We start from the raw sequence: 25,115 nt of genomic DNA, 5'->3' as shown, positions 1-25,115 counted from the left end.
TGCCACTTTTTGTAGGGTTTAGCTACTGTCCTCCCTTGCCTACCCTAAGGTTGTGTGGTGGCAATACAGCTCTTCCTTTTCTCTGCCACCTGCTTCTACCTGGAGACCGTTCAACCTGTGCAGGCTAGGAGTGCTAGACTAAAACGATGTGAAAAAAAAATTGCTTAGTAAAGTAGTAATAAGAAAAACTCAGGAAAGCATACAATGAGAAAAAAGCAATCACGTACCTGACAGAGCAGGAGAGACCTAATTTTTCCTGAAAATGCTGTCAAGTCAGAGTTTCTTTGAGAGCTGGTTGCCTTTCGGGATAGAATAGATAGTTGGAGGATGGCAGTAAAGGGGAAGAAGCTTAATCTTCATGGAGCATGTGAATGCTTCCTAGCATTAAGGTGGACTTCAGTTGACTTGTGACTGTTTTGTAGAAAGTTTCCAGGTTAGTGGTGAGATGCTGACAATGGTGATGAAGGTGATGGGATTTTAAAAGAATCCTTCTGAACAATTCCAAGATGTGATTTCCGCCCTCCCTCCTCTGAGCCACTTTAGACTAATAATACGTGGCCTCAGCCACTTTAGACTAATAATATGAACTTCATTAGAATTAGATTAGAATCATCTGATGAAAATTTAATGATATGATAGCATTTAGATTGTTCCAACTCTTCCATTGTTTCATGAGAAGCAGAATGAGAAATAGGTAAGTTTTTTACATGTGGTGTGTGGCCACAATAGGCTTAAATTTTAGCAGGTACGTTTTGTTGGGGTGAAGTAGCTCTGTAGCTCAACATTGCAGTATTCGTTAGAGATATTCATGACAGTGTAGCAGCAATGCTGCCTTTGTTTTGGTAGATTACTGTTCTTCATTCTCAGAAGAGAATGATGCACTGTGTGGTAACATCCGGAAGACTTGGGAAATAATGCATTCATGGTATTAGAATTGTTCCAAGTGTTTACTTTCAAACTAAACGAGAAACAATAAAATACACCAACTAAATCAACACCAGTGTTTGTTGATAGTGCTACTTCAGAAATGAACAGTAATTCTCTTTTAACAGCTTTTTTTCTAGGAAAGAAATCTGGTTCAGCATAGAAAACTTTCAATTTATCTTACTTGTATAAGGTGAAGTGGAGCTAAGCAGAGTTCTGTGGAGTTCTGATGATACCTTGGTAAAGTAAGTTTTCATCCCACACTGAATACCAGATATCAGGTTATTGCGTAGTTACGTGGAGCCATTTCCAGTGTGAGATTTTGCCTACCGGATGCCAAGATTTGTATGCATATTGAATAATGGTTTCTGTATTAATGATGGAGAATGAAATAATCAAAATCTATGTTTCTTTCCTTAAAATGCTTTAGAAATTAGATCTTGCAGTTTATTTTAGGGGGAACTATATCTGGCCATGTAACGGAGTATTTAAAGACTGTAGTAGAACATATGATAGGAAAGGGGTTTTGGTTTTATTTTGGATTTTATTGGGAAGAACTGGTTCTGTGCTAGAGAAAAGAAATTTCCTTACGTCTATGAACTTTGAAGTAAAAGCTTTATTGCTGAGGCAGAGTCGTGCACCTGTATTTGCTTTAAGATGCCATTGCCGTTGTAGGATATTATTGAAATTAACTGTTAGGCTAACCTTTTCCTTTCTTAATACAAAAAGGTAATTTATTTTGAATTTTTTTTTTTTAGATCTTTATGTAGACTGTAGCTCAAAATAGTAGCTTCTTCCTGGTATGTTATCCAAAGTATGTTACTCAAGGACTTTTCTTTGTGGTGTTCCGAAAACTAATGCTGTATGAGATTTGGACAGGCACATAAGAAGGAGTTACAAAACAGTGATAGAGACCTTAGTATTGCTGATTTTGTCTCATCTTGGACAATCAAACCTGTTCAAGGAGTCTCTTTTGATGGAGATTTTCCTCAGCTTTGTACTTCAGGCATAAGCCTGCAGTCATAACAGAGATGATAATGGGACTGGAGCATCTTTCATTTGAGGCTGAGAGCTGGGACTGTGCGATCTGGAGAAAAGAAGACTTGGAAGGATCTTGTCAATAATGTATGAATACATGATAGCAGGGGAATGAAGAAGGGGCAGCTGTACTCTTCTCAGTAGCATCCACAGACAGGACAAGAGACAATGGACAGAAAAATGATGAATCTCAATCTTTTGTTACACAAGAAGATTTTTACAGTGAGGGTAATCAAAGACTACAACCACTTGACTGGAGAGGTCATGGAGTCTCCATCTGTGGAAATACTAAAATACCGGTTAGGCAACCTACTTTAGCTGATGCTCTTGGGGAATTGCACTAAATGATCTCTGGAGGACAATTTCAACCTAAATGAATTTGTGTTTCCATGGTTTTAAACAATTTTTGGTGGTATCTTTGTGTGAAACAGCAGAAAAATACTTGGTTGGGGCTTTGTTCTTTGAAAGAGCATCTAAAATTTAGGAAGCAACTCTGGCAAAAGCACCCCTGTTAACATAAGGGCAGATATGGAGAATACAATGGATTTGTGCATTAAAAATTGGTTCTATGTTGGAATTTCATCAGTATCTTAGTTGCCTATGTCTACAAGTTTCTGATAAAATGGGAGCAGATAAGGGGAGTGAAGTAGTTAATACTTGCATGCATTGTATACATTGTATACAAAACCTCTACAATGTATTTGGATTTGAAGTTCTACTTTGAACAGGATAGACACTAGTTCCTCAGAGCAAACATCCTATCTGCCTTTGTTTTTTGAAAATGCCCAGGAAACTGGTCTGAGCTATTACATCTTTCAGGGGTTAGAGTATGTTTCAGCTGGAGCAGAACTTCCAGTTCAGGTATCTCCAAAATAAGCTTATTTTGAACACACAAGACCCTCTCTTCAAAGCAAATTAAATCTTTGTAAGGAAAGTCGAGCCAATAATCACTTCAAAACTGCTCTGTTTGCTCTAATCCAAAATGCAAATGTACAGGCAATCAAACAGTACTAAATACAGGTTAGTGCTCTTTTTTGAATTTCCCTCTTAAATAGCTGACAGAGGATAAAGTAATTAAAGTTATCTTTTTCTACTCTGTTGAATTTTTTATTTTCTCCTGTATCCGATGGGAGGCTTCGCCCTTGAGTAAAAACTGCATCCTGATACATGTAGTTGTAAATTGTGTTGTCAGTCTTTTTGATACTGTAAGTATTGTGTTACGATTTTCCTATGAAACTCTTGTGTTGGCTGTTCACTCTAGCATAAAACTCCAGACAACTTTGAAACACATAGAAATTTCCAAGGGAAGAATGATGTCATCTTTCACTTTCTTTTCTAGATAAGCTTCTTTGGGTAATAAATCTCAATTTAAACTAACGTTCTTTTGTTGTGCAGCTGACTGAATGATAAGGAAGTTTATTTTAGCAGCTTTTCAAATGAATGTAGAAAAAAAGCTACTTTTTGTGATGCACATGTCTGAGTGAAATGTTTGTGCTCCTTCAGATCAACGAAGGAAAAATGAAATGCCCCTACTTTGTGGAGGACTAATTAGATAGAGAAGGATCTCTCAGGTCTTTTTTTTTAGAAACCACCTCTTCTACAAAAGCCCTGAGGATTTTGCTGTGTCTTTTTGATAACAGGTAGTTTGAAGCCTGTAATTTTTTTGAAAAAACAGCATTTAAAAATGTACGTTTAAGCAGTGATGTGAAAAATTCACTTCTGTGTTAACCTGGTAAGAACAAATGTATTGTTCTCCCAAAAAGTGTGTAAATTTCACCTAGTTTTGTCAAATCCTGTAAAAACAAAAACTCTTTTGCATACTTCAAGGTTTTATTTGTTTCTTTTTCCTGTGTAGTGCTGCATGAATGATGAAGAAAAGTTTTTTTTTTTTTTTTTAAAAAAAGTGAGATATCATATCACTGGTGTAACCTTTGGCCTAACCAGCAAGAAACGGAATCTGTTTTACACAGGTGTTCTTATTTATGGCTTTTGGTTCTGTTAATTTGATTGTAAGTTTTGCCTGTTGTTGGGAAGATGCAGAATGCCTAGGGATTTGAATTCATTCATGTCAAGTACAGTATATCCACATTTCTACTTAGCACAACGATGGCCCCAATGTGACTGCACAAGAGGCTGGCTCCTGCCTGCAGTGTGCCAGGTGGGTGCAACGCAGCAGTGCTGCTGACTATGCTGCAAGAGTAGTGAAGGCATGGGTGAAAAAGCCTACCACGAGTTCTTTGGTTGCCACGTTTTGTGTTACTTCTTCCCTAACAAATTTGCAATGTTGTGAAGTTGGTTCTTTTTTGTTTTGCAGGAAGCCAGTGCAGATCTGATTACCTAAGCAAGATTAACTGGAGAAAGGCTCAGGTGCCTCAGGGCTTTTCTTCTCCCTTTTCTGTCTTGTGAGCTAGTTTTACAGATAATAATACCTCTTATATATGTGCCATTATTATCTGTGGCTCAGTTCTTGTTTTGGTCTTCTCAAAAGTCCTTTCAGAGAATTTTAAAAAATGATTCACGCTCCTGCCAGCATATTCTTTTACATAATCTGATCACCTAGATCCTAACTTAATTTATGATTTCTAATCACATAAGTTATAGAGAGATTATAATACAATTTAACTTCCTGTTTCTAATCACCTGGACCCTCATTAGATTGGGTCAAATCTTAGTATGCGATTGCTGTATCAATACAATAATAATAATCTAGACTGGAACATGCCATGAAAACATGTGAGTTGGTCACTTGCTTCTCAGAGGAAGCAGATGAAGGCCACTGAGGGTCGAGTCTCACTGTCCAGCAGCAACTCTTGCCCATGTTCCCCACTCAAGACTTGTAACTGCTTCATTTTGTGGGCAATGCTCTGTGTGTTGTTACGCTTCCCTATTTTGTCATGGAGTCATCATTGCCACTGAGTTGACTAGGTGCATGGGACCTTCAAGGTGGTCCTGGTTTGGCAGGGGGGTTCGACTAGATGATCTCTAAAGGTGCCTTCCAACCTCTACCATTCTATGATTCTAAGGCCAATAAGAGAGTAAATTGGCCTAGTGCCTGGGAATCTTGAGGCTGGAAGGGAAAGGAAGGAGAAATCTGCTTTGTCTACTTTGTTGACCAGACTTTCAGAGCCTGATAACAAGGGGAAAGGGAATAAATACGAGTTGCACTCAATTATAGAGAAATACCTCTTTGCCTTATGAAATGATTAGTTATGCTAATCACATTACCAGGGGTCAGGAGCAGGAGGTACCAATCACACCAATCTTATCCTGACACCTCCTCAGTGCAAATTCCAGTTATGATGACTGCAAATTCTGAAAAAGTAGTGATCATGGATCTTTATATAAACATTTTTCACTTACAAGTAACAATTCTTAGGAAGATATTTGAGATGGGGAGCTGAGCAAAAGGAATTTAATCTTGTGTAATGTTTGTAATACAGGGTTTGCCTAGATGGTCTAATTTAAGTTGCTATAGTTCCCTTTCAGCTTCTTTATTTAGACAACTCATCTATTTTAAATGACAAGTCAGGGAGAAGATAACACCTGCTGAAAGTGAACTGCTTTAGTTTAGGTTTTCCTTGCCTGCTGTGATGCTGATATTTCCTTGTCATGGTTTGCTAATGAATGGGAAGATGCTCTCATACCAGACCTGGTAATGTACCAGGCTCGCTGAGAGCTCCACAACTCGCATGCAGGAGGACTCAAGACTGTAGAGTACTGAGTTAAAGATTTTGGTGATGACACACACAGATAAACTGCCTGGATATTTGATGTTACTCCACTTTAATTTATAACACATCTACGCTTTTCTTTCATTGTCAATGCCAAGGTTTATTTGGAGTCTGTGCAGATTCCTATTCAAAAGCTGGCAAAGAGAGAAGCATTGTGGTGGTTGTGTGTTTCTGAAGCACTTCTAAAAGTTGATGCTTATGTTCTTTAGCTCTTTGCTTTACCCAAAAGACACACATTCTTTTATAGGTACCTTCTTAAAAAAAGGGCAGGAATGTGTTTTTTGTTATGTGCCTTATCTTATTTTTGTCATTGATAGTTCTCAATCTTTTCCAGTATTGAAATGTGGGGCCATCAGGTAGATTGCTAGCCATGTCTCCTGCTGTGCTGCTGGCACTTTAAACTTACTCACCTGAATGAGTTCCTGTGTGACCTACTCTAGGTGGTCCTGCTCTGGCAGGGGGGCTCAACTAGATGATCTTTTAAGGTCCCTTCCAACCCTTATGATTCTATGTGAGTCTGTGTGTGTGATAACACAGAATAAAACTGTTCTTCTCTAAATACAGTGTATTAGATTGGAAAACTTGTATGGGAGCTAGGATACTGACTGTTTTACTCCTCTACTGTGTCTTCAAAGGCAAGGCTATGTGCAATATGTGACAAGACTGTATGAGGTATCAATATGTATTTCTCTAGTAATGAAGCACGGCTTTATTTCTGCCAAGATTCCATGTGATCTTCATTGACATGTAAGTTACTGTTTTTCTCACGTGCTTAACAAACAGAGCAACTATATTTTTGGCAGTTCATTTATTTCACTTATTTCAATAGAGTTGCACTAAATAAAGCCTCTTTGAAAAAATAATAAAAAGTAATCTCTTGGGCTGGGCTTTCATGTCAGAACTCTTCAGTGTCTGTTGGGAGAGACAAGATGGGAATAGAGGTGAAATGGAAAGAGGTGGTGGACATAGTCTCTTTTTCTTTCCTACCATTCCAAACGACGTGCGTGTTGCCAGGTTTACTTGAATGCCTGAGACATAGTTAATGGTCATCCTTGGGCTTTCCAGTCTGGTCTAATGCACTGATGGCATTGTACCAAGCTGACAAGTACTGAGCTCTGTATGGCCCTAAGCAGAAATCTGCTTACTAATGAAGTATCTGAAAGCAAAAAGCCATTGCTTAGGCTGATACTTCTTTTCAAAGCTGAACACAGTCACTATTTAAATAAGCCCATGTCCAATATAAATATATATAGTTTCACTTTCTAGCCAAAGATTTCTTTAATGCCTTTGTCAATCAGAGTGGAGCTTTTTAAAACCTCTTTGAATCATGACTGGTGATGATAGTTTGTTCTTCTTCGGATCAGGAAGACACTTCAGAAAAGTTCATGCAATGTAGTATGTCTCGGTGCACTGGTGGAGGGAAGAAAGACTTTTGCATTTTCCAAGTTGTTGATGTAATTTCTTCACTGTCTTGTACAGTATTGATTTGTTTTATTTCCTGAATAATTAGTTTGTGATTGATAGTTATTTCTTGTACTATGATGCTAGAAGGAAGTCTGTATTCAAAAAAGTAGATTGTTGTTCTCATGTGGCAGAATATTTTGTTCTGCAGATTTGACTGGGAGTTGTAACATGATACTGCATAACAAACCTCAAAATGTTTAATATAATTTATTTAGATCAGAGCATATGATATAACCAGTGCTTTTACTATTTTAATGAGTGTAGGGGGAACTAGAATAATTCATAGAATAATAGAATGGTAGGGGTTGGAAGGGACCTTTAAAGGTGATCTGTTCCAGCCTCCTGCTAAACCAGGTTCACCTAGATCAGGTCACACAGGAATGCATCCAGGCAGGTTTTCAAAACCTTCAGAGGAGACTCCACACCCTCCCTGGGCAGCCTGTGCCAGGGCTCCCTCACTCTTACAGGAAAGAAGTTTTTCCTGGAGTTTAAGTGGAACTTTTTGTGTTCCAGCTTTTGTCCTTTACCTCTAGTTTTATCACTGGACACTACAGAAAAAAGTGTTGCCCCATTCTCCTGACATTCACCTTTTAAGTACTTAAAACTGTTGATGAGGTTCCTCCCCAGTCTTCTCTAGGGCTGAACAGTCCCATATCCTACAGCCTTTCCTCATAGGAAAAGTGCTCCAGTCGTCCTTGATCATCTTTGTAGTCCTCCAGTGGCTAAGACAAGACAAGGTAGTATCTAAGTGAATTGTAAGAGGAGAGATTGGATCATAGCTTGAGTTAAGAACTCAGAGTGATCAGAAATTGTTAGTAAATTGTATTTATGTGATTATTATGAAGTTCTGAAGAACACAAGCGTTTATGTTATCTGAAGATGGAGAGAGAAATCATGAGTTAGTTTTCTATCAAGAAGGTATGTTTCAGAAAGATGTATAATTTTGTATAGTGATCTAAATGAGCTTTAGTGAGTTGATTTGTAACATTTTTAATGGAAGTGAAAGAAAATGAGTAATACTGAAAGATCTATAGAGTATTGTGGGATAAAAGGTAGAAACTGAAAGAAATTAAAGGTTCCTCTTTCTCCATTTCTTAACTAAAAGTACTTCTGTGCCACCAGCAGGACTGATTTTTTTGAGAATGAGGAGACCAGTTCTGCACAATGCTGACATAGAATTTACTGAAGTACTGATCAGTTCATAACACATATGTAGTAATGCTAGAAATATGCTACACAGTATTGCATGCAACATACAACATAGCTTTCAAAGCTTGTACATAAGCACACATACTTTGTTTGTTACATAAAATACTGCCTGTGGGGTTTTTTTGACTTGAAACTGAAGCTAGATTGCGTTTGTGCAGGCATGATTTATGTGCACAAATGCATTCTGCCCTATGCAAAAGGAATCCTGCAGTTACACTGTGCATGAACTGCACTTAAGAATTACCTAGGGTACTACAGAACTGATCTATCTGAGAGCTTAAGTAAAAATACTGATGCTTCATCCATTTGTATAGATTATATTCTATTTAGTCTTGAATTTGAGACTGACTTAAAATTTGTCTGCATAAATCAGCTACATTTAATAGGAGACCAGCACAGGGCCACCAAGATGATCAGGGGACTGGAACATCTTTCATACGAGGAAAGGCTGCAGGAACTGGGGCTGTTTGGTCTTGAGAAGAGAAGACTGAGGTGGGATCTTATTAATATTTACAAATATCTAAAGGGTGGGTGTCAGGAGCTTGGGACATCCCTTTTTTCTGTGGCATCTAGCAACAGGACAAGGGATAATGCGATGAAGCTGGAACACAAAAAGTTCCACTTAAATATAAGAAAAAAGTATTTCACTTTGAGGGTGAGGGAGCAGTAGAACAGGCTGCCCGGAGGGGTTGTGGAGTCTCCTTCCTTGGAGGTCTTCAAGACCCGCCTGGACGTGTTCCTATGCAACTTTATCTAGGTGGACCTGCTTCTGCAGGGTGGTTGGACTGCATAATCTCTAAAGGTCTCTTCCAACCCCTACCATTCTATGATTCTGTGATTTCTGTATATCAGGAGAGCAGGAAAGGTGTGTAAAAATGCAGATCATATAGATCAGTATGTAAGAGCTTCTATAAATTCTGAGGTAAGGTATCTAGTATTCTACAGTTACAACTACTGTCTAACCCTTCAGATATCTAGTCAACCAGAAAACTTACCATTACAAACAAATTAAATTCTCCTCTTCAGATATTAGGTAGAACCACCATGATGTTGGGGAAGATGTCTTTGGGTAGAGCATCTGAAGGAACCTAATAAATGCAGAAATCTCTCAAATATATTTGTGTTAGATAACTATAGGGTAACACTGAACTACTGAAAAAAAGACTTGGCAAAGGGTGTAATGAGGTTAATGAATTTTGGTTTTTAGGGGAAGAAAATTCAAAAGAGTAGTTCTGGATCTATTTTGAATAGAGTTATTGCACAGTGATGAATGAATGAAAAGTGTCAGACCTTTATACATTATAGGCAATAAATGAAGTATCACATGCTTGTATGAAGAAAGATGAATGCATGTGTGATGTGCAAGTGATATAGTCCAGCCATTGCTCTTCACTGTCTTTTTGAGACTAGTGTAGGACAGATAGAAGTAAAATGTTAATGTCAGCTGATTGCTCTTGTTCAGAAGTCCTTCTTCCCTTTTCTAGCTGGAGACAGATTCTCTGAGGGTTAAATTCCTATTTTTTTTCTTTGTTTTGGTGTTTTTTGTGTTTTTTAAAGAAAAAAAATCTTTCTTTAATTTAGAACAACTTGAATGAACATACTTAAATAAGCTTAAATCCTGGAGGAGCATTTGTGTTTATGGGGTTTTTGTATGCTTTCTGTCAAGCATGTGTAAAGTAGATTGCACAAAACTACTTTTAGGTTATGTTGCTTCAGAAGACACAAAGTGTGGCCATACGTAATAGTGCTTGAATAGGCTTTTATTGCCTGAACCCAAATAGTTAAAAGCAATTTTAAAGACTTTGGTGTACTGAGGACAGGTCAGTAGGGAGTGTATGGTTCATAACATGAAAGAACAGGCTGGCTGTAGGGGCAAGCTTATAGAGAAGGATGGCAGCAAAAATGTGAGGACAAGATGAAACTCTCTGACTTGTCTGTTGTGAAATGGGAGTAGCAGGCATCCTGATGTGGACTGAAATTACATTATTTCACTACTAGCTTTTGAAATTGGCAAAGAGATCTTGTTGGTAGCAGAACAACTTCTTCAGTAGTGGAAAAACCCCATTGTTCTTACAAAGCTGTTTTTTTGAATCTAGTCATTGGTAATCCTTTGTTTTGTTCTTCTGCAGGAAACAGCTGGATATAAAGGCTTCATGGCTTATCCAACTTGAGCTTTCATTATACTAGGTCAGTTTTGTAAATACAGAGTAGCTGCTAAAACCAATCTGTTCCTTGGTTGTGGTGTATAGTTAGTATGTTCTCTGCTGTGAAGGTTTTGGAAGACTTCTAAGGCTCAGCCTACCTGAAGAAGTCATGCCTGCTGGCAAGAATTGGTTGACTAATCTATTCTATGTGATCATTTTTTGTGACCCTAATTTGTTATGATGACTGGTTGTCTATGGCAATTCTGTTTCACTATATGAGTGCATTACTCGTGGTCTGTTATCTCATAACTGAAATGCTTAATTGGGTAGACCTGTTTATGACAGCTGTTCCTCTGGAACACTTCACATTTCTACTTGTTTAATAGACTAAAGAAGGGCATCTCTTTATTGACACAAAAGGAGTCCTCTGGCCAGATGGAAAAGCTGCAGGTTTTCCTCATCTTTATCCCTAGTTATTCTCCTTGTGAGCCAGAGGAGGAGAAGGAAACATAATCTAAGATGAAGGAGGCATATAGCCATAAAGTGCCTGGCTTCTACTTCAGTACTTGAAACTGCATTTTCAAATGGGTTTTATATTTAGGTGCCACTGAGAATGCAGGCTGCACAAATTGCCTTTCTATGCAATAAAGTATTTTGATAGTAGTATTTGAAAGGCAGGAGAAAGAAGGAACCACGTAGATTGGCTTTACTTTCAACAATGCAAAAAGCTTTCTATGTTAATGTTGAAGAATATCCCATTGCAAGTCATTTCTGAGGAGAAAATGCAGTGCATTTCACACTGAAAGGCTTGTCATGTAAATAAGCTTAAAACTCCAGTTCATGTCCTAAAATCTTGTATTTCATCCTCTTTCAGTAGGCAAAAGAGGAACAGATCTTCAACTTTTGCATAAGGACAGCTCAGCATTAATTTTGCAATTGAATTTTTTAACAGTAATAGTGAGTACATAGTCATTGGTTTGGGGTCTCATAGAATTTAAGCAAGTGGTCAGGGATGTGACAAGGCTTTTCTTTGTATTCTAATATTTTCAAGATGTTTTGAAGTGTCATTTCATTTTAACTTGAAGAAGCAGTCAGGATTTCGTCCTGGTGCTGACTGAATAATTTTGCTGTGTGCTTGCTTTTTCTGTTTGTTCTTTATGTGGCTTTTGTACTTGAATCTATTTTGAAAGAGAAGGACTGGTTGTTTCTTACAAGGTGATAAAACGGCTGGCACAGATTAAAGAGATACATCAAGGAAAATCTTGGTCTTTGTTCCTGTGATTTCTTCCTCTTGCCTCAACCTACGGTCGTGTAGCCAAAGTAACAAGAGGGTTTGTGTCTTGATGACAACCAAAGGAGAACTTCATTAAAAAGATGTAGAGGAGTCTTACTTTAACTGAATTGTGCTGACTTGGTGTTTCCTTCCTTGGGAAGTCTTACTTAATTTTTAAAAATCTCTCTTAGTTCTGATGTTACTTAAATTATTGGAATTTTTAAAGGCTTTGTTCTGTAAGGAGACAGAACAGGACATGTCAATATTTGTCTGTGACCGCATCCTGCAAAAACATAACTAGTTAGTCCTGTTGAGACTTTTTTTTTTTTTAAGATAAGCTTGGGACTTTAATGAAATTAAAACACTGAGTTAAAAAGCTTTGTGATTTGAGTTAAAAGGTCATGAGAATAAACAATACATGAAAATAGTTAGGCAAATAGCAATTAAAACACAGACAATAACTTGCAGTCATGAGGTATTGTCGGTGATGTTTTTGGATGTGCAGAGGGAAAAGCTCTCAATTGTTCTAAAGTCGGCTGGTAACCGAATCCCACGTTTGTAGAGCTTGACAACAAAAGCCTTTTTGTTCACAGTTTCTATTCATCTAGGACATGCCAATTACTGAGCATAAATAGGATGTTGTGTATGAGCAGGCCAATATAACATGTTGCTCAATTTGTGACTTATCAGAAGTCCATAATTTGTATTAAAATATTTAGAATTACAGGTGGAAGCTACTTGTTGAAGGACTTTAGATTTCTACATGAATGAGCACAATATAATTACTTTGAAGAAGCATGCACTGCTGTATTTGATGTGGCAGCAAGATGTGCAACCCGGGCAAAACTCTTTCTGAATATTACTTGCAATCATTTCATTAGTTGAGGCAATTGTGACTGGGGCAAAGCTGGTGGGTGTTTGATAAAAGCAGCAAGACCTTTTACTCCTACTGTTCCCAAATAAAGCAAGCTAAAGGCAATTATTCTAATGCTCTCTCCAAAAGTTGTTCAATTCACAAAGTTTTGTTGTCAGTGTACTTGTATGACCATATGTGATTAGCATTTCATGTGAATATGGCAGTTTTTAATCTGCTGGGCCATTCAGTAACACACATAAATTGTTTTAACTGTGCAAGTTTTGTTCTCGATTACAATTTTATCTTTGGATATATCTATTTTAATGGTTCTCAATCTGAAACACATTGAGGGGGTGGGTGTGATAAATGAGCACATCATTTTATGTTGTTGGCTTGGGAATTTTTTGTGGAGTGTAGAACAGAAACTTTGAGGTTTTTCTTCTCCATTTGATAAGTGTGCATGCTGCCTTGCTAGTGGAAAGGTATGCATTTGAGGAAAGCATTGGAAAAGGATAAACAAATTTTAAGTTCTCTGTATTATGTTGGTCAGTAGTTTAAATTTGTCTTGTATTAAGACTGTGCTCCTTTTCTGCCCTTTTTCAGGTAGCGGTGCTACAGCAGTTGTCCAGGCAGCACTATGCAAACCCAGACAAGAGCGTGTAGCAATAAAGAGGATCAACTTAGAAAAATGCCAAACCAGTATGGATGAATTGCTTGTAAGTATATCAGAGAAGAACACATTACATGGAGCATGTCTTCTGTTTTGGTCTTGGATTTTACTTGGTCCTAGAGTGAGGGTAGACTTTTATGCAAGATAGTAATGAGAAAATGATTTGAAAGTAACGAAACGCAGTATGACTTTCCCTTAAAAATATATTTTACTAATGTATATTTTCTAATACCACACAATCAGGAAGTGCAAATGTGAATCTTGTCTTTTGAGAAGTGTGGGAAGAACCTTACCCCTTGCCTTTTGGAGACTCGATTTTGAAGAGATTGTCTGGTTGTCCGTCTTTTCTTAATACCGAAGAAAGAAACATTTTCCTTTGGTTAAACGCTAACAAAAAATGTAAAGCTAAAATTTAGTAGGTATTCTTACAATGTCTAAACTACCAAAATATGGAAAAACCTAGTTGTTAGATCATTTTGTAGTGATAACTTTTGAGGGGAAAAGTAGGAATGGCTACACTGCCATCTACACAGGGAAGCTCTTTTTAAAGCTAATAACATGTATTTATCTGGTAGGCCATACGAAACCATTCAAGGAATGCTGTTTGTTTCAGTCACCGATCAGAGGAGGAAGGGACCTGTTAAGAGGCCCTTTGTAAAAAGGTACTGCAGGAGTCTTTGCTCTGCACTGATTATAGCAATCCAGACAAAGTTGTGAAGAACTGTTAAAAACTGAAGCCTGTTGCTTTCTAATGCTCCTAGTCAGGTGCTTATAAGACTAATGCGTATTTATATATATGCAGCATAACAAGAGTTGAAGGACACAAAACCATTCTAAAAGTGAGAACACTCTCTTCTGTTCCACAGGTTATACTACTGCCTAGAGACTGGGGGCTTTTTCTAATGCAGAAATTCCTGCCTCTGAAGGAAATGATCTCCTCAGCAGGGAATTCCCAGTGCAAAAGATATCTTGAATTTGATACAGAGGGTATGGTCCATCCAATTTCTTCAGAGAAAATGGCTTTTTTACAGTGGAGGACCCAAAATGCTGTTCCCCTGGTGATTAATGGCATTCGCCTTCAGTTTATGTAACAGCTTGTATGGGACATTGTTGCATTTTTTAAAAGAGGACTGTAGTAGTGGAAGCTCCCTCTGAGATAGTGAGACTTCTGTCACCTCAGAAGTAAAAGATAAATTCTGAACTGTGTTTAGAAAGAGAACGGCCCAAGGTGAGATGCTGTGCATGATGAATTAACATCTCCAGTTCATAAAGAACACTTTTGTAAAACCAGAAGTACCAATTGTTGTAACATAAAAAGGTCAAAATTTGGTCTTTTTTTTTTTTTTTTAATTAGAATTGGAACTAGTAATGAGAATTAAGAATTAAAAAGTTATAACAAATAAAAAAAGACAAAACTGCCAAAAATCTGCAAGAGCTATTCAGATGATCTAGAAAAATGACTGCAGTTAGTTACCAGATTGTATGAAGTTACATTAGCAAGTACTTGAGTATCTTTACTGCTGACAGCGTTTCCTCTGTCTGCCAAGTGAGGCAAGAAGTCTTGAATTTTTGGTCCCGTATTGCTTTGTTTTGGTACAAAGACAATTGGCCATACCATCTTTTTTTTATTATTTAATGTTTCAATCAGTTTCTGTTTTTCTGTGTTCAGATTTTGTGTTTCTTTTATTTATCATTGTTTTGATCTTAACATAAATTTTGGCTTTTAGAGTTCCTGGTTAGGAGGGTGAAAAAAAGAGAGCCACCTATGATTTCTTTTGTATGTGCATACACACACACAGGCATGAGTAAACATACATTATTATTATTATTATTATTATTCTTTTTCTGTGAGGGGAAGTGTATTTACTCTGACTCGCTTCTAATAGATTTTAAAATTTTGTTTAAAAAATTGAGATGTTATGCTGGAAAAAAGGGCATCACTGACCTTCAACTCTTGCTGCAACTGTACTAGCACGTTTATTTCAGTTAGAATGCTCTTGTGTTTTGTTTTTTTAACACCATTTTTGAGGCTACTTATTTTTCAAACACTTATTTTTCTGATCAAAGTTTCAACTGGCACAGGAATGTTCTGAAACTCTTGTCTGTCCTATGAACATGCTGTTTTCTAATGTCTGATGGGAGCTACAGATGGTGTGCAAAGGCACCATTCGCAAATTCTCATCTGTGTGGCCTTCAGTGAGGTAGAAATGCAGCAAGCCTGGTGCCCATGTAAGCAGACTTAGGATCTGGGCCAGTGTCAATTAAAATAGAAAACCAGCGTGAGAAGGAGTTTAAATAATACTAAGGTTACACAAACTGCCAAACTCCTGAAATTCAATACTCTATTTCCTGCAGTGTCCTGTGTTCTTAATATTGTAAGCTAAATATAACTTAACCTCATAAGCCAAGGAAAAAGTTCCTGTCCTTATATTATCCTGACTGGGTATCTTCCCCCATCTCCTTACATCCAGTTTTTAAAACAAACAAAACCCTCAACACTATAAACCAAATAATATTCTGTAGGATGGCTTGTGTGATTGAATAGATCACACAATAGAGCTGTTTTAATTTCAGCTCTGAAGATAACCCTTCTCAAGACAGGTTCTCTAGGGAAGTCCCTTGTGGGTTAAGCCCAACTCCTGAAACAGCATACCCCTGAGTTTCCATGGAGGGGACTCTGAGGAAGCACCGACAGAACTATGTGGCACCTGCCTGTTTACCGAGAGCTGGCCCCAGCCCTGTGGGCACTGCAGCTGAGCACCAAGAGGACCTATCTTGCAGTTGCTTATTAACCGCATCACTCACCTGCCCTTAGGCTGATCCTTGTTTTTGTGCAGCTGCTCAGTGAAGCTGGAGCAGGAATAACCTGGCTGAAAAGAAGTTAGCTTTTAACCTGGGCATATTTCCTGATGCAGTGCACAAGCACTTGTGCTAGCACAAGGGAGGGAGAAGCAGAGGGACGATGGAGAGACTTTAAACTTAAAGTGCTTTGCTTTTTGTTTTATGGCTTTGGTGCTGTTGAATGTCTAAAGTGATGTGAATGTGAGGAAGGCTGCAGGGTGTTCTGGATATCCTGCTGCAAGCTTTTTCTCTGACAGTGTACTTTAAATGAATGCTTTTCTGTCACTTGTGCATGTCACAGGCCTTAGCCAACTAATTGAAGTTTGTGGAAGCTTATCATTCTGTGTGTGGTAGGGGCTCACTAGAATTTTAAGTCTGAAATTGATACTTTCCTTACTACAATTTAATCCCTCATATCTTCTGGGGTGCTTTCTATTTATTTTCTATTTATTTTTGTTTTGCAAAGACTCTCTCTGGAAAAAGTCACCGAAGCAGAGACACAAATTGGCCTTGGCCATACTTACTGTGATAGCTCAATTTTTGCCAATGAGTTGGTGCAGGCTGACAAAATACTCAAAGAACTTCTCAGTTAAAGATAATGAAACTTAATTAGTTACATTCCTGCACTACTAATGGGTGAATAAAATATCTGAAGCAGGTAGAATTTGTTAGCTCTCATTGTATTACCAATATAGGAAAACAATAAAACAATCTAAGAAATAAACTAGCAATAAGGAGTGGAAGAATTACAGTTAGGATTTTGTACAGGTAGCTGAATTAAGAACCTGAGACAGTAATTTGGCTTGTGTTTAGGCTGATATGTCTTCTGAGAAAAGGAAATGTGCACCACATTTCTTCTATTTTCCACCTACTGGCTTTCAGGATGGGGAAAGGGCTATTTTGCAAATTACTTATTATTCAGACTCATTCAATGACTATGTAGGTATTCATCCTTCTGTGGTTCAGGGCTCAGAAGTTGTCTAGGGAGGAGGACTAGCTGAATTGTGTGTCAAACTATGGTCTGCCTTAAGAGTTACCCACAGGCATCATGAGAATAATCACAGTCTTTAATACTTTAACTTTTTTTTAGAAAGCAGCTGTGATCTTGAGTGGATTGCAAATAACAACAAAAAGCTCTTTCAAACACTTGCTGAATTGAAGCTGAAAGTTGAAAATGGCATCCATGGTAGCTTTAAGTGTGACTGCCATAGTACATGCCTTGAGCCAGTGCTGGTGAGTCATTGTGTGACACTAATGCACCTGAAAGCAATTGCTTTTCAGGGAGGGAAGGAAGGTGGAAGAGTTTGGTTTTTAGCTAGATTTACTCCCTAACTGGCTCACCCTGCAGAAGCAGGTCCTCTGGTACTAGGGATGAATCAGGACTGTGTGGGCAGAGGTGGAGAGGGGAAAGTAGAGTTGTGGGAGCTTAAGTTGGTATGAGGCCAAACAGTCTGATACAAAAGAGACCTAAATGCTCCTATGTAAAGGATTGTCAGGCTGAGAGCTGCCAAAAAGGTGTTATATCACAATTATGCGAAAGACAGAATAGAAAAAGAACTCTGCTTGAAATGATAGGTACAAGACAGTCATTCTTAATGTGTACAGCTGTGACGTGTCATAGATGGTGTTACTTGGTAGTGCTGTGTTGTGCATATGTTGGTGACTGTGTGCTTCTCCAGTCAATTATTTCCTCTGACTTTTGGTCTGTAACATTGCTCTTTCCTCTTACACTTCAATTTGATTGCGTGGCTTTGGTGTCTGCCTGTCCATCCCACAGCAGCTAAGCCAGTGGTGCTGTTCCTGTTGACAGCTTCCTTTCTCACCTGCTCATGTTCTACTCTTTTCATATTCCCTTTGAACAGGAAAGGCAGTAGATTTTGATCTTTCCTTGCATTTTTTCATCCAGCCTGTACCCACACCTTCAGCACTTGGAGAGTGCTCGTTCTTCATTGCTCACTGAATTTGGGACTTTAACAGTAATTTCTTTGCTTCCCTCAGAAAAAAATAAATGTACTTCCTGGCCAGACCTCCCTAGCATTCTTTGCAATAATGTTTTATCTTGCATGCAGGTCTGTAGATAAATTTAAATGTTTTGGTGCCTTAATGCATACTTCTGTTATAGTATTTCACTTTGGAAATTAAACTTTCTCTCAGTACAAGCAGAACTACCAACTGTCTGTTATGTTGGGCTTTGTATTTCTTACAGAAAGAAATTCAAGCAATGAGTCAATGCAATCACCCCAATGTGGTGACCTATTACACTTCTTTTGTGGTGAAGGATGAACTTTGGCTGGTTATGAAGCTGTTAAGTGGGGGTAAGTTACTGATTTTACTTGTTTAGCTGCAAGGAAATTGTATGGGGTTTTTTATAATGTATCTTCTTTGAATTAATTGACCCAAACCAAGGAAGAAGCAGCGGGAGAGACTGCATAGGATGAACCTTGAGACATAAGTGTGTTATAGGAGGAATGTGCAACCTTAACAAGTTTGTATATGTATATTGATAGTACAGACTAAGAATTACTGAGATAAATTCTGTTGATCTGTATTATTTTATTCTGAAAAAAAACCCAAATTTCTTTCCTAAGGCTATGTAGGGAAAATGGATGATAGTTAAGCCACTTCTGTCAGTGTGACCTTTTTCTTTTTTGAGTTTCTCCAGAATCTACTCCATGTTTGCAAAAATTCATGGTTTTTTTTATTTCATAATGAGTGTTTCTCATTCCTTATTCAAGGAAGATTCTTCCTAGGACAGGCATTATACATGTTGCATTCTTTTTATTGATTCAGCTAACCAAACACTCATTACATTTTTATAATAATGCTTAGTGTTATAAAAATCTTACTTGGTTCTGTGAGAGGAAAAAGAGGCTGAACTGAATCTGCTTGTGGCTTAGAAAAATGAGACTGCAAAATAAGATAGGATGGTCCTGGTTGCTACATGGTATTTTTCAAGATTAGGCTTGATGGCAGCGCATCCTTCTACAAAGCAAGGACAGAAAGTGCTCATAAAGTAACACTTCTAACATCACATTTGGTTCAGTTGAAAGCAAGCATAGACCCTGAGAGATACCAGTGATTCATGACAGGAATTTACTGTGAGCTGTTGAAAAATGTCTGAATAAAAGAAAATGTTGCTATTGGATTCCTTAAAATTTATAGTATCTGAGTTCAATGTCAATCTGGGTGTCATTTGTTTGCAGCTGTACGTTTATGTTGTGAACATGTGAACCATAATCTGAACTGGAAAATAAACCAGACTCTTTACTGTATAAGTCAGTTTACATGAGGGATACTGCTGAAATCTTGATAAAGAGTAGCTTAGTAAGCTGTCAGCAGATCTTTCTAACAATCATCAAATGTTACGGTATTCTTGACAAAAAACCAGTGCTTTATATCTCTTTTCAATGAGGCAGTGGTGTGCTTTGTTCTGAGGGCTAGTTACAGGAGTCTTTAGATGTTCATGCCAAGATTTAAATTGCAGTAGCATAGAAGGAATGAAGAAATAGAACTTCTTCAAGAATCTGGTAAGATAATGGTGCATACATGCTTTTTTTTCTTTCCTGCATCTGTAACGTAGGTTCAATGCTTGATATAATAAAGTATATCGTCAACAGAGGAGAGCATAAAAATGGTGTCCTTGAAGAACCCATAATAGCAACAATTCTTAAAGAAGTTTTGGAAGGCTTAGACTATCTACACAGGAACGGGCAAATTCACAGGTAGGAGCATACACACAATGAATAGCATTTCACAGTTGTGAATATAGTTTGTTGATACTGGCCAGATGCAGTTGCTTGGCTAAGCCTCTGCTTACACACACTGTAAATGTAATCAGTAATTGTCACTAGTAGTACTTGCTTGATCTTTCTCCTGTCTGTTTCTTACAGTTAGACTAGATTTGTGCTGTACTAAGTATGCCAGAACTGTGGTCTATACTCCTGTGCCTGCTGGTACACCAAGTATCTAATCTGAATCCAGTTGATATGGCCTGTGACTTGGTTATTGTGTTGCAAGGTTACAGTAAACTTTTAATCTTGGTTACTAATGTATAAATGTGATTTTTTTTTTTTCCCTGGTAATCAGTAATGCCTATTACAATGCTACAGACCACTCTTTATGACCACATGTGAAGCTGGGATTGGTACTGTGGAAGTGGGTCTTGGTGTATGTGCATCTAGGGCATGTTCTCTTCTATATATTCTCTCTCCACTAACTTACTGAGTGTAAGTGGAGATCACTCAGTGTGGTCTATACATATCTGTTATAGTAACCTCCAGGTTGCTTCCACTTTTTGGATGTTTGAAGTGCTGTTCTCTGACTTTTCTAATTAATTTTACTGAGATGATCTTGCCTTTTGAAGAAGATGCCTTTAGCAGGCTGTCTGTTTCCAACATTAGTCTTTTATAAGGGAATCTTTTAAACAAAAACCAGGTTTGCTGCAGACAGAACTCTGACAATGGAGGTAGTGCAGATGTAGCACAGTAGTTGTTCTTTATGTGTACTTCTCATGTCTCTCATAAATGAACTGCTTCTGATGGAAATCAACAAATGTTTCCTCCTTTTGCAGAGACAAAATTGAGATAAATGGAAAAATAAAAAACTGTTATCTTGACATCTGATTTGGAATGCCAAACATTTGCCTCAAACCTTAATCCATAGTCTTCTGTTGAACAAATGTTGTTGCAGGAAGAACATTTGTTAGCTTTTAAGTATAACAAGACCCTTTAAAGTAAAATTTGGGAATTCCCCTTGTCTAGTCTTAAAGGACCTTAAAAAAGATAAAAAGATCTGTTTGTTACATCTGAGATTTCTTTTTTTTTAATAACATGTAATTTATAAACTGTGCAGTAACACAGAAGTCTTGTTAAAGATGATACAGTGTGTATTCCTTTTGCTGATGTGTTGTGGATGAAAGCTGTGTTAGTTCATGGAACACTATATCAGGTGTTATTTGCCAGTAAAGATGCTTCCAAAATTCTCAGGGATTTTGTTCTGTCCTGTTAATGCCTTCTTATATGTGAATAGCGTGTTAAATGAATATAGCTGACTATTAAGCACATGTTGAATTATTTGATTCTGAATCTCCTAAAAACTTCTCATCATGGTACCCTGGTTGTTATTCCTGAGATTTAATAGCTTCACTGAGTAGAAATCTACAGTATTTTCCTTTCTTGAAGATGAGTCTTCTCTCTGAAGAGATAAGAGCTTTTTTCAGCTTTTTGTTTTCATTAATGGTGCAATTGGATGTGATAAAGCATGAATTCTTACTTTAAAGCTTTGCATTACTAAAGGTGGTAAAACAGACCTGTTCTCAAAATCTGCCCCTGAATTTTGCTAATTTTATGCCAAAGCTGGAGTTGGATCTTTTTATACAAGAGATAATGTTTCTGAGAGTTTGAGTTCTGAACTTTTATTATAAATTAGTTGAATTTTATACTTCAGTTCCTGTTTTTGTCTTTTAAATTTTAAAATGCTATCTTGTGAAACTAATTAGTATACATCATTTATTTATTTACATAAAGCATGCACATTTGTACTTTCATACATAAAAGTAACCTCTGTTTATACATTCTAGAGATTTGAAGGCTGGCAACATTCTTCTGGGTGAAGATGGCTCTGTACAAATAGCAGGTAATGGTGGTGGTGGAGTAATGGCTAAATAAAAGAAAAAGGTAACTGCTGGTGAGTTAGGGCACCAAATGAAAGTTTTTATCGTCTGCCTCTCCCATTCAGCTGTCACTGATGTAGTGGCAGATTAATGGAACACTAAGATTTTTTTGCTGTTTTGGAATTTGGAAAAAACTATGTTGTGGTTTACTCTTAAATATATGTTATTGATCACTTTACTGATTATCTCTGATTTGTCAAGTCTCTATTAGCATTTAAACTATGTATAGTATTTACTTCTGTTCAAGTGAATTCAATTTTCATAGCTATACAGAAATAACTCGTTATCTTTGAATAATAGCAGATGCAAACCTTTTAAACCTTGCCTCAAAAGTGCATGTTTGAAAACCTGAAGTGACAGTTATACTGGAGTCTTGTATAACCATATTCAGGAAGGCCCACACAAGGAGGTTAAATCTAAGCATGGCTTAGGACAGATCTCCCCAGATAAAACTCTACCACTCTTCTGTAGCATTTAAAGAACAGCGTGTCATGAAACAAAAGTAAACTCTGCAGAGGAGACTTTCTAGTAATAAGTCTTTATGAATTGACTCAATTTCTAAAGTGCATAAACTTTTGCTTTGTTGATGGTAGTTTAACAGCTTTCAACTTTTTTCCTCTTTCTCAGATTTTGGTGTTAGTGCATTTTTAGCAACGGGAGGTGATGTTACTCGTAACAAAGTAAGGAAAACATTTGTTGGTACTCCATGTTGGATGGCCCCTGAAGTAATGGAGCAGGTATTCCTAATGTTTGGGGGAAAAAATAAAAAAACCCCAAATTATTAGTCTTTGAATTTGTGAAACTGGAGATATCACCACCATTTTTCCTTTCTGGTTCTTTTCCAGGTGCGAGGGTATGACTTCAAGGCTGATATGTGGAGTTTTGGGATAACAGCCATTGAGTTGGCAACAGGAGCAGCACCTTATCACAAATACCCTCCTATGAAAGTAACAATCACTTTGTATATACTTTATGCTGTTAGCTGTATTATTGATGTTGCTAGATAGTTAGCACTACTTCTTTTTCAGTATAAGCTCAAGATATCGATATATTCTGTGGAGAATATTTTCTTTTTAAATGATGATGTATTTTTAATTTATTTTGCTTACAGTACCTCTTTTTTTGGATTTACTGTAGGTGTTAATGCTGACACTTCAAAACGACCCTCCCACTTTAGAGACGGGTGTAGAGGACAAAGAGATGATGAAAAAGTATGGCAAATCCTTTAGAAAACTAATTTCATTATGCCTTCAAAAAGATCCTTCCAAAAGGTACGTCATGTACAGTGGAATTATTGTTTTAAATATACAGACCAATGTTTAAACATCTTTAAGTGTATGCTTTAAGTTTTGTAAATAGCAACCTTCAGTCATTTTCATCTAGGGAGAAGAAATTGCCTCTTAGTTGTTGCTTAGGTTTTCTTCTGGATTGTTGACCTAATTTACTTAAATATACTGTTGAATTAAACTCTGATGAAACAAAAGTTCTTGCTCTACATCTTAATTTCTCATATGAGGCAAGGTATAAATCTTGATATTGCGCATAAGTCTAACAAGACCTTTCAGATTGATCAGACAGAGCTGTTGGTAATCAAACATATCAGTCTCTTGGCCTTTAAAATAAATAAGTAGTTTTATGTTGATTTTTCTGTCTTATGTCATGAGCTTAGTATTACCTTTTAACTTGACTATTTCCAAAGAAAATTACTTAGTAAGAGGTTTTTATATTTTACTGTTAAGATAGGAGCTCCAAGCTTGTTTAGGGTTTTCCTCATGTTCATATAAGCAATTGCAGGTATCAGCATCTTTGTGATCTGTTCTTTCTTGCTGTTTTTTGTGAATGGGATAGCCAAGATGATGAAAATATTAAACATCTATGCCAAAATCATTGCTGAGGTCCTAAGTTCCCAGAATGATTAATTTATTTATCCTTTTAATTTTGATGTAGACCCATTTTATAGGTTTCCTTTGCTGAAAAGTTGGAGAAAGTACATTTTAATTAACATTGTTTCCTAAGGGTATTTACTGTACCACTTTTTGGAAGAGTTTCAGAGCTGATATTTTGTTCACAGAGAGCAATCTAGATTAAGTAGTATGTGGGTCTTTTCTGGTGTGTACTTCACTGATGTGCTAACTTAAGTCCAGGATATTGCTGTAGGGAGTCAAGTCAAAAAGGTGAGAGCAGGAATACTAGAGAACAAGTATAATTAAGAAAAAAGGTTATTAAATTCTTCAATTCTTCTTTTCACTGAAGAATCATTTGTGTACTGTTTCAGATTCCCAAACCCTTAACAATTGATAAGCAAGTCCTGATATTTTAAGCTTAGCACTGCAGTTTGGCTGCTTACAGATAAGTATGAAAAATGTTGTGGATAATCCAGTTTCCTCTAGTTTCCAGTGCCCAGCAATTTTCAGGGCAAGATTAAATTGGAATGAAAACATGAGAACTAAATAATTAAAATGGTTTTCTTTCTCTCCTTGAATACGTAATACTGTTACCTGATCTGTAGTTTTGACATCAGTGTTGAAACATTAATGTTTAAACTCATTACATCAATTTATTACACTGATACTTAAGCACATACAATATCTCAATATACAGACTTGCCTTGAACGGAACAATCAGGCCAGCAGATAGGTGATTATATCTGTGTTACAGTTACTCTAACAGAGGAGCAAGTGTCCTTATGGTGTGGGATCATCCCTCTTTATATTTCTCCCAGTCCAGGATTTAATTCTTCACAGAGTTACCTCCATAGTCATTGTGTCAGGTGTGATAGAAGTTCCTGCTCTTTATGGCAATTTTCTAGGACTGGTATTGCACTACTGTTTTCTCAGACCATGATGTTTATCTTTTGAGGATCTGTGTGTGGGTGTTTCTCTCTCTCTCTCTCTCTCTCTCTCCAGTGCCAAGGATGCTGCCTACAGTCCTCAGCTGCATTTCACTGTTGCAGCTTGTGTGGAAAACAGGCTGAAAAAGCATGTCCAGACCTTGAGAAGTGTCTGGCATAATTAATGGTAGAGGAATGGAGAACACTAGTTTTGACAAAATTTTACTAGGAATTTAGATTTTAACAGTGCATATCCCAGTGCATATGTGAGATGATACTGATTCACTGACACTTGTCTTCCAGTTAACAGTTAATTTGAGATAGAATAATACATTGATACAGAAACTGATTTTTGGTTTTATTTTTTTTTAAATTCCCCGTTTTACTTACCCCGGGTTTATGTGTGAATTACTGCTAAGCCTAGTGGTCTCCATGGTACCACTAATAAGAACTCCTTTATTGTA

The 25,115-nt window shown here is 37.3% G+C and overlaps 1 protein-coding gene across 1 annotated transcript in view; it reads left to right on the top strand.

Moving 5' to 3' along the window:
* Nucleotides 1-25,115, top strand: part of STK39 (serine/threonine kinase 39) — a 98,923-nt gene that overhangs the window by 7,244 nt on the left and 66,564 nt on the right. The window contains exons 2-8 of the mRNA XM_062004833.1: nucleotides 13,243-13,355; nucleotides 18,357-18,465; nucleotides 19,731-19,872; nucleotides 21,729-21,784; nucleotides 22,449-22,558; nucleotides 22,667-22,768; nucleotides 22,959-23,092. Coding sequence (XP_061860817.1) covers nucleotides 13,243-13,355; nucleotides 18,357-18,465; nucleotides 19,731-19,872; nucleotides 21,729-21,784; nucleotides 22,449-22,558; nucleotides 22,667-22,768; nucleotides 22,959-23,092 — 766 coding nt within the window. The remainder of the gene's footprint in view (nucleotides 1-13,242; nucleotides 13,356-18,356; nucleotides 18,466-19,730; nucleotides 19,873-21,728; nucleotides 21,785-22,448; nucleotides 22,559-22,666; nucleotides 22,769-22,958; nucleotides 23,093-25,115) is intronic.

The sequence above is a fragment of the Colius striatus genome, chromosome 11, assembly GCF_028858725.1.
Source record: "Colius striatus isolate bColStr4 chromosome 11, bColStr4.1.hap1, whole genome shotgun sequence".
Lineage (NCBI taxonomy): Eukaryota > Metazoa > Chordata > Aves > Coliiformes > Coliidae > Colius > Colius striatus.
The sequence above is the reverse complement of the archived record's forward strand: the minus strand, read 5'-3'. Positions and strand labels throughout refer to the sequence as shown.